The sequence below is a fragment of the Pristiophorus japonicus genome, chromosome 2 (genome assembly GCF_044704955.1).
Source record: "Pristiophorus japonicus isolate sPriJap1 chromosome 2, sPriJap1.hap1, whole genome shotgun sequence".
NCBI lineage: Eukaryota > Metazoa > Chordata > Chondrichthyes > Pristiophoridae > Pristiophorus > Pristiophorus japonicus.
The window spans coordinates 314,495,316-314,510,159 of NC_091978.1; the positions used below are offsets into that span (position 1 = coordinate 314,495,316).

Sequence of the window (14,844 nt, forward strand, 5' to 3'; positions counted from 1 at the left end):
CCTCTTACTCTGCTTTTACATTTTATTTTACTTTTGGGTTACATTTTATGTTAAGTGCCATTCTATTTCCATACCCTCTCTTTGCCCCTCTTATTTTCTTTTTCACTTCTCTGACCTTTCTATATATAGCCTGATTCTCAGATGTATTTGCAACTTGACATCTATCATAAGAACATAAGAAATAGGCGCATGAGTAAGCCATTCGACCCTTCGAGCCTGCTCTGTCATTCAGTAAGATCATGGCTGAACTTCTACCTCAACTCCACTTTCCTGCACAATCCCCATATCCCTTGATTCCCTCAGTATCCAAAAATCTATCGATCTGTTTTGAATATATTCAAAGACTAAGCCTCCACAGCCCTCTGGGGTAGATAATTCAAAAGATTCATCACTCTCTGAGTGAAGAAATTTTTCCTCATGTCAGTCCTAAATAGTTGACCCCTTATCCTGAGACGGTGACCCCTAGTTCTAGACTCCCCAGCCAGAGGAAACATTCTCCCTGTAAGAATTTTGTATGTTTCAATGAGATCACCTCTCATTCTTCTAAACTCTAGATAATATATGCCTAGTCTACTCAATCTCTCCTCATAGGACAATCCCCCTACCCCAAGAATCAGTCTGGGGAACCTTCGTTGCACTCCCTCCTATGGCAAATATATCCTTCCTTAGGTAAGGAGACCAAGACTGTACGCAATACTCCAGGTGCGGTCTCACCAGGGCCCTATATAATTGCAGTAAGATGTCTTTTACTCTTCTACTCAAATCCTCTTGTAAAAAAAGGCCAACATACCATTTGCTTTTTTAATTGCTTGCTGTACCTGCATGTTAATTTTCAGTGATTCATGTACAAAGGCACCCAGATCACTCTGAACACCAATATTTCCCAATCTCTCACCATTTAAAAAATACTCTGCTTTACTATTTTTCTATCAAAGTGGATAACTTCACAGTTCTCCACATTATATTCCATTTGCCATGTTCTTGCCCACTCACTTAGCCTGTCTATATCTCCTTTTAAGCCTCTTTGCATCCTCTTCACAACTTGTATTCCCATCTCGCTTTGTATCATCAGCAAACTTGGTCCTCTCATCCAAATCATTGATATAGATTGTGAAAGCTGGGGCCCAAGCACTAATCCTTGTGGTACCTCACCAGTTACAGCCTGCCAACCTGAAAATGACCCATTTATTCCTACTCTGTTTTCTGTCCGTTAGCCAATCCTCAATCCATGCTAGTATATTATCCCCAATCCCATGAGCCTTAATTTTGTTTAATAACCTCGTGTGGCACCTTATCGAATGCCTTCTGAAAATCCAAATACACCACATCCATTGGTTCCCCCTTATCTATTCTGCTAATTACAATCTCAAAAAACTCTTAACAGATTTGTCAAACATGATTTTCCTTTCATAAATTCATGTTGACGCTGCCCAATCCTATTCTTTTCTAAATGCCCTGTTACCACGTCCTTAATAATAAATTCTAGTATTTTCCCTACTACAGATGTCAGGCTAACTGGTCTATAGTTCCCCGTTTTCTCTCTCCCTCCTTTCTTAAATAGCGGGGTTACATTTGCTACCTTCCAATCCGTGGGAACCATTCTAGAATCTGTGGAATTTTGTAAGATGGCAACCATGCATCCACTATCTCTATAACCACCTCTTTCAAAACCCTCGGATATACTATTACTAATTTCTTTCAATTCCTCATTCTCGCTAAACCCTTGGTTCTCCACTATTTCTGAGAGGGTTTTTTGCATCTTCTTCCGTGAAGGCAGACACAAAGTATTTGTTTAATTTCTCTGACATTTCCTTATTCCCCATTATAATTTCTTCTATCTTGGCCTGTAAGGGATCCACATTTACTTTCGCTAGTCTTTTTCTTTTTACATATCTATAGAAGCTTTTACAGTCTGTGCTGTTTGTCTGCTTCATCATATTCTCTCTGTTTCATCATCCAGGGAGCTCTGACTTTAGTTACCCTGCCTTTCCCCCTTGTGGGAATGTACCTCGACTGTACCCGAACAATTTCCTCTTTAAAGGCAGCCCATTGATCCACTACAGTTTTGCCTGTCAATCTTTGATTCCGGTTTACCCGGGCCAGATCCGTTGCCAACCACTGAAATTAGCCTTCCTCCAGTTAAACATTTTTATTCTAGATTGCTCCCTGTCCTTTTCCATAGCTCATCTAAACCATATGATACTATGATCACTGTTCCCTAAATGTTCACTCACTGACGCATGCTCCACTTGACCTACCTCATTCCCCAGAACCAGATCCAGTAATGCCTCCTCCCTCATCTGGTTGAAACATACTGAGCAAGAAAGTTCACCTGAACACACTTAAGAAATTCTTCCCCTCCTCTGCCATTTACACTGTTATGATCCCAGTCTATGGGCTCAAGTTTTGGCTTGAGTTGCTCCTATTTTTTTGGAGCAACTAGTTTAGTATGGAGTATCTTAGAAATTGCAATTCTTGGCATTTAGTTTGCTCCAATTCTAGTTGGTTAGAATAATTTCATTTTAGAACAGTTTTTTTTCAAAAGGAGGCATGTCCAGCCACTTACGCATATTTTGCAAGTTTAGGCAGCGAAAACTTATTCCAAACTAACTTAGAATGGAGTAAGTATAGATTTTTGCACGCTCAGAAAAACCTTGCCTACACTTTTGAAATTAGGCGCAGGCAGCGAGAGATTGGTGGGGCGGGAGGGAAGAGGGAAGTTAGATGGAAGTTATGGGATTTTACAAAGCATTAAACACTTCACTTTTAACCATAAAGATGCATAGAAACCATCATTTTTAAATAACAATAAATAAACATTAAATCAAGTAATAAAAATGATAAGTCCTACCTTGCCAACTGGAGCACACCGGAATTGGCGTATTTTGTACCTAGACGCTTATTAATTTAGGTGTTTATTAATTTGGTGCTTCCAGATTGCAAGATTCCACTTTTAGAATTCCAACCAGTCCGGAATAAAAGCAGGGCGTTTCTCCCCCAGTCTAAGCACGCTCCCTGCGGATGCGGTCTTGAAGTGTCATCTTACTTTGCCGAAATCTGTGGTTGTCAGAGAATGTTCAAGGACATGGATCCCGAGTCCAGCTCAGAGTCGTCCGTGGCCTGAGCGCCCATCTTCTGAACGGAGCACAGACTGACTCCGAATATGGGCTTGTGTAACTCCCGACCACAGCAAGTGAGTGAGCTCTCCCTCCAACTTACTTCCCATCGGGTGATTTGTCAGTCGGTCTGTCAATGAAACCAGTGATTTCCCTCCCAGACATCTCAGGCAGATGTTGCTTTCTGGGCTCCCTGTTAATTGGATCATCCCCACGATAATGAAACACTAGCACGAAGTTCAAATGTATGTACTTGAATATATGCTCTCCATAAATTGAAAATTCTGAGCTGATGTTATTTCTAGATCGAGTATTAAAATGCTGGGTGTGGGTGTTTCTAGGAAGCCCGAGTCCCGGTAACTCAGCACATCTTCAATGCCCGGAGAGTCCATTCGTCTAGGGCTAGGGGCGGCGTGCTTCGGGCCCCTCCCACGCAGCGTCAGAGATTCGGGCTGCGAGGAGCTACTGCACATGCGCGCACACTCTGGCACGCATGTGCAGAGGTCCCGGCACTGTTTTCAGCGGCAGGATCTCGCTCCGCCTGCCTCCCCACCCCTTGTGCTGCGCTACGCCGAGGCCGAAGACATCCTGAGGAGCTCGGAGAATTGCAAAGTAACTTTTTGCCGCCCTTTTTATTCTAGAAAATGCGGTGCACCGTTTTTACAGGAGGTGGAAACTTGGGCCCCATGTTAGGATAGTTGAAGTCCCCCATTATTACTACTCTATCATTCTTGCACCTTTCTGTAATTTGCTCCTCCATATCTTTCCCACTATTTGGTGGTCTATAGAATATACCTAGTAGTGTAAAGGCACCTCTATTATTTCTTAACTCTAGCGACATAGATTCTGTCCTTGACCCTGCCAGGACATCCTCCCTCTCCAGCACTATAACGTTCTCCTTAACCTGCCAATACTGCCACACCACCTCCTATCTTTCCTTCCCTATCTTTCCTTCCCTATCTTTCCTGAACACCTTATAACCAGGAATATTTACATAAGGACGTAAGAACATAAGAAATAGGAGCAGGAGGAGGCCACTTTGGCCCCTCGAGCCTGCTCTGCCATTTAATAAGATCATGGCTGACCTGATGCACTTCCCTGCCCGCTCCCTTAGCGTTCAAAAATCTATCCATCTCCACCTTAAATATATTCAATGACACAGCCTCCACAGCTCTCTAGGGCAGAGAATTCTACAGATTTCGACTCTCGGAGAAGAAATTCCTCCTCGTCTCAGTTCTAAATGGGCGACACCTTATTCACAAACTATGCCCCCTTAGTTCTAGAACTTTTTAATATGCAATCCTGCCCTTTTTTGAGCCAGGTCTCAGTTATTGCCACATCATATTCCCATGTGGCTATTTGTGCCTGCAGCTCACATACCTTGTATACTATGTCTCGTGCGTTCATATACATACACTGTAAACTATCTTAGACCATCCTGTGTTCTTTGAGTTGGACCCCACTTAATACCTTACTATTTCTTACTTTAGTGCTTCTGCCTCTCCCAATCCCTTGAGCACTTTATTTCCCCTTTCTAATGTTACATCATGGTGCCCATCCCCCTGCCAAATTAGTTTAAACTCTTCCCAACTGCACCAGCAAACCTCCCCGCATTACCTAACCCGTGCTGTACCTACCCTGAGAGTGTTGATGGGACAGTGCAGTGCAAGCTTTACTCTGTATCTAACCCATGCTGTACCTGCCCTGGATGTGTTTGATGGCAGTGCCAACACCTGTTGCAGTGCTGCGTGCCAGCGAAGCAGCCCCCGTCGTTGCTGCACTGCCACTGCTGCGGGAGGCAGTAGCCTCCTGGTAGGTGGCGTTGAAGCCGTGACCGGTGCTGTGGCGATCTGACCTGGGAAGGACTCGAGGGTGACGGAGCGCCAGTTGTTGCGGAAGGAGAGGGTCTGCAGCAGCCTGCCGCGCTCCTTGGCCGCCCCGTTGTACTCGCGCACCATCGCTGTAGCCCAGCTGCAGGCTGAGTTGCAGCATGATGTGCTGGCTGTCCTGTGTCCACCACCCAGGTGCAGTCCAGCTCTGTCGCGGCGCATCGTGGGCGAAAGTAATCGGTGACGTGAAGGAACCATAGTAGTTGCCCAGCCTCTTGCCGTAGCTTCTCCTCTCCCTGCCGCCTCCGGGCCGACTAAAGCTGGGCCCGAAATGCTGACCTCCCGTCGTCCGGCAAATTCTCTTATCCGGCACAGGCCAGGTCCCGAGGGTGCCGGACAAGAGAGGTTCAACCTGTACCCTTTCTAGTGCAATCACATCTTTCCTGTAATGTGGTGACCAGAACTGTACGCAGTACTCTTGCTGTGGTCCTAACTAGTGTTTTGTACAGTTCAAGCATAACCTCCCTGCTCTTATATTCTAATCCTCAGTGAATGAACGAAAGTAACATGTATGCTTTCTTAATCACCTTACTTACTTGTCCTGCTACCTTCATAGGTTTTGTGGACATGTACTCCAAGCTCCCTCAGTTCCTTTACACTTCTCAGTATCCTAAAAATTATTGTCATCCCTTGCCATGTTAGCCCTCCCCAAATGCATTACCTCACAACAATTGTCCCTGTTGCCCAAGTAAGTACTTTCAGTTTTAGTTTCAAGTAATTTAATTTCCATTTCTCTAGTGGGTTGAGAACCAGTGGCCATGCTAAACCTCTCGCTCTCTTGATATGATTCTAGAAACTCTGATTTGCTAGTAATATTGAATTTTCTGTAGTATTGGTCATTTTACTATCCAGTGTTCATTTTGATTTTCATATATGGAGATAACCAATTTTAAGAACTCATTTCAAGGTTGGATTAAAGAGTGTGTGTCCTGATGATGGAGTTTTAAAACTCAAACTGTTTGACAAAGAATGAAGATAAAAACTCAAAATGCTGGAAATACTCAGCAGGACAAGGCAGCATTTGTGGAGAGAGAAAAGAGTTCATGTTTCAGGTCAATGATCTTTCAGAACTGAAAAAAAATTGGAGATGTAACAGATTATAAGCAAGTGCAGGGGTAAGGAAAGGGGGTGGGGGGGAGAACAAAAGGGAAAGTCTGATTAGGTGGAAGGCAGGAGTGATTAAATGACAAAAGGGATAAAAGTACAAAGGTAAAGGAGATGGTAATGGGACAAGTAAAGTAACAAAGTACAAATCTAGAAGAGGTGTAAATGGGAATAACAGAATCATAAGCTGCAATGTGAAACAATAGGGGCAGAGGTTATGGTCTGAAATTTTTGAACTCAATGTTGAGTCCAGAAGGCTGTAAAGTGCCTAATCGAAAGAAGAGATGCAGTTCCTCAAGCCCTGGGTAGTGGGAAGGGAGATGTTGCATCTCCTGCGCTTGCACGGAAAGGTGTCGTGGGAAGGGGAGGAGTTGCTGGGTGTGATTGAGGAGTGGACCAGGATGTTGCAGAGGAAGCGGTCCCTTCGGAATGCTGAAAGGGGCAGGAAAGATGTGTTTGGTGTTGGTATCACGCTGGAGGCGGCGGAAATGGCGAAGGATGATCCGTTGAATGCGGAGGCTGGTGGGGTGAAAGGTGAGGACAGGGGGAACCCTATCGTGATTCTGGGAGGAAAGGGAAGGGGTGAGCCCAGAAGTGCGGGAAATAGAATAAACACAGTTGAGGGCCATGTCAACCACGGTAGAGGGGATTAGGGAAAAGGAAGACATATTGGAAACACTAGTATGGAAGGTGGCATCGTCAGATGCGACGGAAATGGAGAAACTGAGAAAATGGAATAGAATCCTTACGGGAAGCGGGGTGGGAGGAAGTGTAGTCCAGTGGGAGTCAGTGGGCTTATCGTGGATGTTTGTGACTAGTCTCTCTCCAGAAACAGAGATGGAGAAGTCCAGGAAGGGAAGAGTTGGAGATGGACCATGTGAAGGTTGAGGGAAGGTTGAGAGAACTCTGCATTCCTCCAATTCTGGCCTCTTATGCATCGCTCACTACATTCGCCCCACCATGGGCGGCCTTTAGCTATCTAGGTTCCAAGCTCTTAAATTCCCACCCTAAACCTCTCTGCCACTCCTTCTCTCTCCTCCTGTAGGATGCTCCTGAACACCTACCTCTTTTGGTCACCTGTCCTACCTAATGTCTCTTTCTTTGGCTCAGTGTCAAATTTTGCCTCATTACGCTGCTGTGAAGAGCCTTGGGATGTTAAAGACGTTATATAAATGCAAGTTGTTATTTGAAGAGTTAAACTGTTCAGTTAGTGATTTCACTGATTTGTAGTGCCCTTAACTATTTGGTTCTGTCTAATGCCATTCCAACCTTTTCATGTGGGAATTTATTAAGAGTTTATAGAGAATTTATACAGAAATACAGAGTAGAAGTTTGATCTACTGTGCAAAATGTTTCATTTAAATAGTGACCAACTTTTACACATTAGAGCAGTTACAACTGACCACTAAGTGAACATCAACATATTTAACTTTATGCTCACCATTTAAAACTGTGACTTACTAGTGGCTTTGAATTCAACTGTGTGCTTTGCAATAATAAGCTTATGTTGAAGGCCAGGAGGTTGTGATGTCATGTGTGCCCCTTGGCCTCAGTTTCAGATTAAAAAATCTATTCTGAATAAAAAGGCACTGTTTGCACAAAAGTTCTCTTGTCTCAGACAGCTGCCCCCAGATTTCCATTGTGTTCGAACTGCAAAACTCAAACACGCTTTCTTTTCAGACTGTTTCCTAACTGAAAGTAATTCAAAAATAGTGTAGGTGATGAATATGATGAGTACATATGTAGAGCGAAGGATATTTCTGTAATAATTCCTTAAAACAAGTCCCCTCCACCCTCTATTTGACTAGCATCCTTCCCTCTGATGTCAGGGCTGAGGTGTAACAAAATGTCATTGAAAGAATATACAGCATCATTTTTCGTAATTTTAAAACCATAAGAATCTATTTATAATGCTTTCATTTATATCATGCATTATCGAGCACCTTTAAGGTGGCAAAATGTCCCCAAGCGATTCAGAATGGGAGTTCAGATCTAAGCAACAGGGCCATAAAAAGAGATTTTAGCTGTTAAATATACAGCAAAGGCATTTGGTCATGTTAATTTCAGCAACTCATTTTTTAAACTCTTCAAATCAGTGGTTTTGCAATGTTACTTTTTCTCAAAATTCTCACCATTTCCAATTACCTAACCTTGGGAAGAATAACAGTATCTTAAAAATAATTGCAAAAGAATGTTGTAGCACTGACATACATAACTCTGTTTAAAAATACTTGGAAACTATTGACTGGCCAATTTAATATAACTTCTTATAGCAATATATTTTCCAATTTTATGGGATATGGTGGGGGAAACATAGGAGAATACAACTTGATAATGGATAATGAACACTATCAGAAGAAGGAATTTCTGCTTATCCAGCTTTCTATGGCAGGGAAAGGAAATGTGGATGTTGAATACTTAGTTTTCAAAAAGGAGTGGTAGAGTTCCATGTTGGAGATTATGGCAAAGCGTCATGTATAGAGTAGAATACTTGAAAGAAAATGGGCTTAAAATAAACAACTACTTTTATTTATATAGTGCCTTTAACGTAGTAAAATGTCCCAAGATGCTTCACAGCAGTGTTGCAAGACAATTTGATAAATTTGACACCGAGGCACCCAAGAAGAAATTACAGCAAATGATCAAAAGCTTGGTCAAAGAGGTAGGTTGTAAGGAGCGTCTTAAAGGAGGAAAGAGAGGTAGAGAGGCGGAGAGCTTTAGGGAGGGAGTTCCAGAGCTTGGGGTCCAAGCAGCTGAAGTCTCGGCCTTTAAATTTTTAATTTTTAATTTTCAAATCATGAAAAAGAGGGCAATTATAAACAGAAACTTTACAACTTTCCTTGGGTATTGAAAGTAAAATCTCCCAAGTTTGCTGATACTAAAATTGGAGAGAGAGAAAAATACAGAACATTTCAATCAAATTCAGGATTTGGATGTTTCAGTAGATTACAAATGTCCAATCATAATAAAAGAGTAACCGTTGAATGGAACAGTTGTGCGGATACTGGTCAAGAAAGAGATTTGGGGGTTATTGTAAACTGTCAGCTCAGTGTAAGGCTACAATGAAAAAGACAAATGAGATACTGTGTTGGACTCGCAGTAGGATAGACTACAGACAGGATGGATAAAGGAGAACCAGTGGATGTGGTGTATTTGGACTTCCAGAAGGCATTTGACAAGATGCTTCATAAAAGGCTACTGCGCAAGATAAAAGTTCACTGGGTTGGGGGTAATATATTAGCATGGATAGAGGATTGGCTAACTAACAGAAACCAGAGAGTCAGGATAAATGATTCATTCTCTGGTTGGCAATCAGTAACTAGAGGGGTGCCGCAGAGATCAGTGCTGGGACCCAACTATTTACAGTCTATATTAACGACTTGGAAGAAAGGACTGAGTGTAATGTAGCCAAGTTTGCTGATGATGCAAAGATGGGAGAAAAAGCAATGTGTGAGGAGGACACAAAAAATCTGCAAAAGGACATAGACAGGCTAAGTGAGTGAGCAAAAATTTGGCAGATGGAGTAGAGTGTTGGAAAGTATGAGGTTATGCACTTTGGCAGAAAAAAATCGAAGAGCAAGTTATTATTTAAATGGAGAAAAATTGCCAAGTGCTGCAGTACAGCGGGACCTGGGGATCCTGGTGCACAAAAGGTTAGTATGCAGGTACAGCAAGTGATCAGGAAGGCCAGTGAAATCTTGGCCTTGATTGCAAAGGGAATGGAGTATAAAAGCAGGGAAGTCTTGCTACAGTTATACAGGGTATTGATGAGGCTACAACTGGAATACTGCGTACAGTTTTGGTTTCCATATTTAAGAAAGGAAATACTTGCTTTGGAGGCAGTTCAGAGAAGGTAAACAAGGTTGATTCCGGATTTGAGGGGGTTGACTTATGAGCAAAGGTCGAGTAGGTTGGACCTCTACTCATTGGAATTCAGAAGAATGAGAGGTGATCTTATCGAAATGTATAAGATTATGAGGGGGCTTGACAAGATGGATGCAGAGAAGATGTTTCCACTGATGGGGAGACTAGAACTAGGCGGCATAATCTTAGAATAAGGGGCCATCCATTTAAAACTGAGATGAGGAGGAATTTCTTCTCTGAGGCTTGTAAGTCTGTGGAATTCGCTGCCTCAGAGAGCTGTGGAAGCTGGGACATTGAATAAATTTAAGACAGAGATAGACAGTTTCTTAACCGATAAGGGATTAAGGGGTTATGGGGAGCAGGCAGGAAAGTGGACCTGAGTCCATGATCGGATCAGCCATGATCGTATTAAATGGCGGAGCAGGCTCGAAGGGCCGTATGGCCTACTCCTCCTAATTTTTGTGTTCTTATTAAATCAAAAACTAGATGGTGATACTGTGTAAGGTGTTTGTTGAATCCTATGTGAATTGTAGAGTATAGATTTATTATACATAGAATATACATTAAAGAAACAGGCCAGTCGGCCCAACCAGTCTATGCCGATATTTGTGCTCCACTCGAATCTCCTCCCATCTTTCTTCAACTAACTCTATCAACATAAGACTCTATTCCCCTCTCCCTCATGCTTATCTAGCTTCCCCTGAAATACTTATATACTGGACGCCTCAACTACTCTCTGTGGTAGCGAGTTCCACATTCTCACCACTCTGTGTAAAGACGTTTCTTCTGAATTCCCTATTTGATTTCTTGATGATTATCTTATATTGATGGCATCTAGTTTTGCTCTTCCCCACAAATGGAAACACTCATTCGTGTCTACTCTATCAAAACCTTCCATAATTTTAAAGGCCACTACCTGTATTTGGTCACCCCTCAGTCTTCTCTTTTCAAGAGAAAAGAGACCCAGACTGTGCATCCTTTCCTGATGGGTATAACATTCAGTTCTGGTATTATTTTTGTAACTATTTTCTGCACCCGCTCCAGTACCTCTATATCCTTTTTTATAATATGGTGACCAGAACTGTACACAGCATACCAAGTCTTAGAGAGGGGAAAGCATAGGTAATTAAGGATGATAATACAAGGCGTTGGGAATATAAGTTATGAGCCAAGGCTAATGAAGTTGGACTTTTTCATTGAAATATTCTACCGGGTCATCTTGGAGTTTTCCCTTTTTCAAAGTTATGAAGAGGATTTATAAAGATGATTCACAAAATGGTGACCAGAACAGACCAAAATGGGACATAATTAAAAAATAATAATTGGGAATTCAGGTACAATTATTTTGCACAAAAGGAAATAAACACAGAATAGTTGCCATGGAACAATATTAAAGTAAATAGTATAAATGAGTTCAAAAGACAATTGGATTGGTTTCTGGAAATAGAGGAATATTGAGGGATATGATGGGAATTTGGGCTTGAGGGTAACCCAAAATGAGCAAATGGCAATTTCCTATTTCCCTATATTTTTCAAAGTGCAAGCCTTTCATTTTAAGACTTTATGAATGAAAAATGTGATGAAGTCTTGATCCTTTCCACAATTAGCTGAAACTGAACAAGGTATTATTACCTGACTAATAAATCATTTTTAACAATTAATTTTGCAGGATTTGGAAATTGTTTATTCTTATCTTCATGGAATGGAAGCATTGTCCAACTTGAGAGAACACCAGCTGAGGTAAGAGTGAATTTCTTAAGAAAATATTGAGTATGTAGACTATATTTTAATCACCATAATAGTTTTTACCCATTTTACTGCTGCTCTTTTATAAATGAAAACTGAGAATTTTTTTTTAAGGTAATTATACTATCTTTTAACATTGACAAAATGTTACTTTTTGCTGACCAATTGATTTTGACATGCTTTTTAATTATGCTCAAGAATATTGTGGTGGTTGATTTAATGATGTCTGTGACGTTATCAGCATTTTATTTGAGAAGATTCCTTTGTATCTGGCAAGTTACACGTAGGATTTTAGAAATACATACTGTACAGTTTGCGCACGCAATATTGATTATGTGACTGAGATTTATTGAGAGGTTTTAACCTGCTAACTGCCAGCTGAATGGTATGTGTTGTGTAAATTCTGTATTCCTGCAGTTCATTTGATGGCTGCAGGTATATATGGAATGCACAGTACTGGTAGGTCTCGTTCTGCTAACGGCAGAGCACCATAAAAAAAAAACAGGTTTCCAAACACTCGCTCCTTACGCAAGTGTTTTGGATCAAATCCTGCCTATTTTATTGTACTAAAAATAGCAAGCTTTTTTTTAAAAAAAAATCTCTTTCTGGATTAATCATAATCCATGTGTGTTGACACTTGATATTGAGATGAAATTTCATAACCAATGAATTACTTTTGAAGTGTAGTCACTTTGGTTTTGAAGGGAAACATGGCAGCCATTTTTTAACACAAAACTCCCATATACAGCAATGAGATGAATGACCAGTTTATTTTGTTTGTTGATGTTGCTTGAGCATTGAATGTTGGTCAGAGCGTGGCGAGAAATCCCTGATCTTTGGAAAGATTGCACCCGAACTGGACCTCGTTTTATCATGCCATCCATATCGTGCATCTCCACACTGCTCCATGTATGGCTGTGAAGTGTTAGCCTAGATTTATGTGCTTGAGTCCTGAAGTGGGGCTTGAACCCACAACCTTCTGACTCGGAGGCAGAATGCTACCACCAGGCCAAGCTGACTCTTCAAAACCTGTCGTTTTGTCTCTGATGAACGGTTTGGGTCCTCAGAACTGAAATATAAGCAAGCATATTGGAGGGAAAGAGGAAAGAAGGGGGAGGAAAAGAAACAGCAGATACTTCAGTAACCGAGAGGAAGTCAATAGGTTGAATGATATGCAAACTGCTTAATGGAGAAAACTGTTGATATGTACGATCATCCATGTGAAGAGGAAAAGACATGAAAACAAAAGAGCAGACAAATAACTAGATACTTAAAAGCCCACACAAGGAAAATTAAGAAAATGGGGGAGATTGGGGGAAAAAGATGCAGGAGATCTGAAATGAAAACAGGAAATGCTGGAAACATACGAACATATGAACAATAACGGACAGGTAAAGACCATCTGGTCCATCGAGCCTGTCCCGCACAATTGCGACACCTTGTGTATCACAACATATGCCGTCCACTCCACCTGAAACCATGTGATCTCCTGGGAGAGGCAAAAAAAATATTTAAAAAACCCAGACCGATTTCGGAATATTAATCTGAGAAATTCTTCTCCGACCCATCTAGGCGATCGAAACTAGGCCAGGAGATCACTCTGGCCATGAATTCCTTGCAGTACCTACCTTCTGCAAGAGGTGATCTCCGCTGCAGCCAGAAACAAATCAAGCTTTTGCTTGAAGGAAATCAGTGAGTCTGCATCCACCACATCAAATGGCAGCTTGTTCCAGTGGTCGACTATTCTCTGGATAAAGAACCACCAACTGACATCTAACCTAGATCGAGCTCTATACAACTTAAATTTGTGACCCCTGGTCTTGCCTAACCTATTTAATTGAAATAAACTGTCAGCTGGAACATAAACATAGAAAATAGGAGCAGTAGTAGGCCATTCGGCCCTTCGAGCCTGCAACGCCATTTAATATGATCATGGCTGATCCTCTATCTCAACCATATTCCCACTTTTCCCCCATACCACTTGATGCCTTTTGTGCCTAAAAATCTATCGCCGTCTTAAATATATTCAGTAACTTGGCCTCCACCGCCTTCTGTGGTAGAGAATTCCACAGATTCACCACCCTCTTGAATGAAAAAATTTCTCCTCATCTCGGTCCTAAATTTCCTACCCTGTATCCTTAGACTGTGACTCCTTGTTCTAGACTTCCCAGCCAGGGGAAACATCCTCCCCGAATCTAGTCTGTCCAACCCCGTCAGAATTTTATATGTTTCAATGAGATCTCCTCTCATTCTTCTAAACTCTAGTGAATACAAGCCTAGTTGACCCAATCTCTCCCCATACAGTCCTGCCATCCCAGGAATCAGTCTGGTGAACCTTCGCTGCATTCCCTCTATGGCAAGTATATCCTTTCTTCGGTAAGGAGACCAAAACTGCACACAATACTCCCAAGTGTGGTCTCACCAAGTCCCTGTACAACTGTAGTAATACATCCTTGCTCCTATACTCAAATCCTCTTACAATGAAGGCCAACATAACATTTGTCCTAACTGCTTGCTGCACCTGCATGTTTGCTTTCAATGACTGGTGTACAAGGACAACCAGGTCCCTTTGTACATTATAATTTCCCAAGCTTATCACCATTTAAATAATACTTTATCTTTATGATTTCTTACTAAATTGGATAACTTCACATTTATCCACGTTATACTGCATCTGCCATGTGTTTTCCCACTCACTCAACCTATCTTAATCACCTTGCAGCGTCTTTGCATCCTCCTCACAACTCACAATCCCACTTAGTTTTGTGTCGTCAGAAAACTTGGAAATATTACATTTGGTTCCCTCATCCAAATCATTTATATATATATATATATATTGTGAATAGCTGGGGCCCAAGCACTGATCCCTGTGGTACCCCACTGGTCACTGCCCGCCATCCTGAAAAAAATCCGTTAATTTCTACTCTGTTTCCTGTCAGTTAACCAATTTTCACTCCATGTCAGTACATTACCCCCAATCCTATGAGCTTTCATTTTGCACACTAACCTCTTATGTGGGACTTTATCAAAGGCCTTCTGAAAATCCAAATGCACTACATCTACTGGCTCTCCCTTACCTATTCTATCAGTTACATCCTCAAAAAACTCCAGTAGATTTGTCAAAC

The 14,844-nt window shown here is 41.7% G+C and overlaps 1 protein-coding gene across 1 annotated transcript in view; it reads left to right on the forward strand.

Moving 5' to 3' along the window:
• Positions 1–14,844, forward strand: part of rapgef2b (Rap guanine nucleotide exchange factor 2b) — a 710,204-nt gene that overhangs the window by 179,495 nt on the left and 515,865 nt on the right. The window contains exon 2 of the mRNA XM_070871784.1: positions 11,643–11,713. Within this exon, the coding sequence (XP_070727885.1) occupies positions 11,643–11,713 (71 nt within the window). The remainder of the gene's footprint in view (positions 1–11,642; positions 11,714–14,844) is intronic.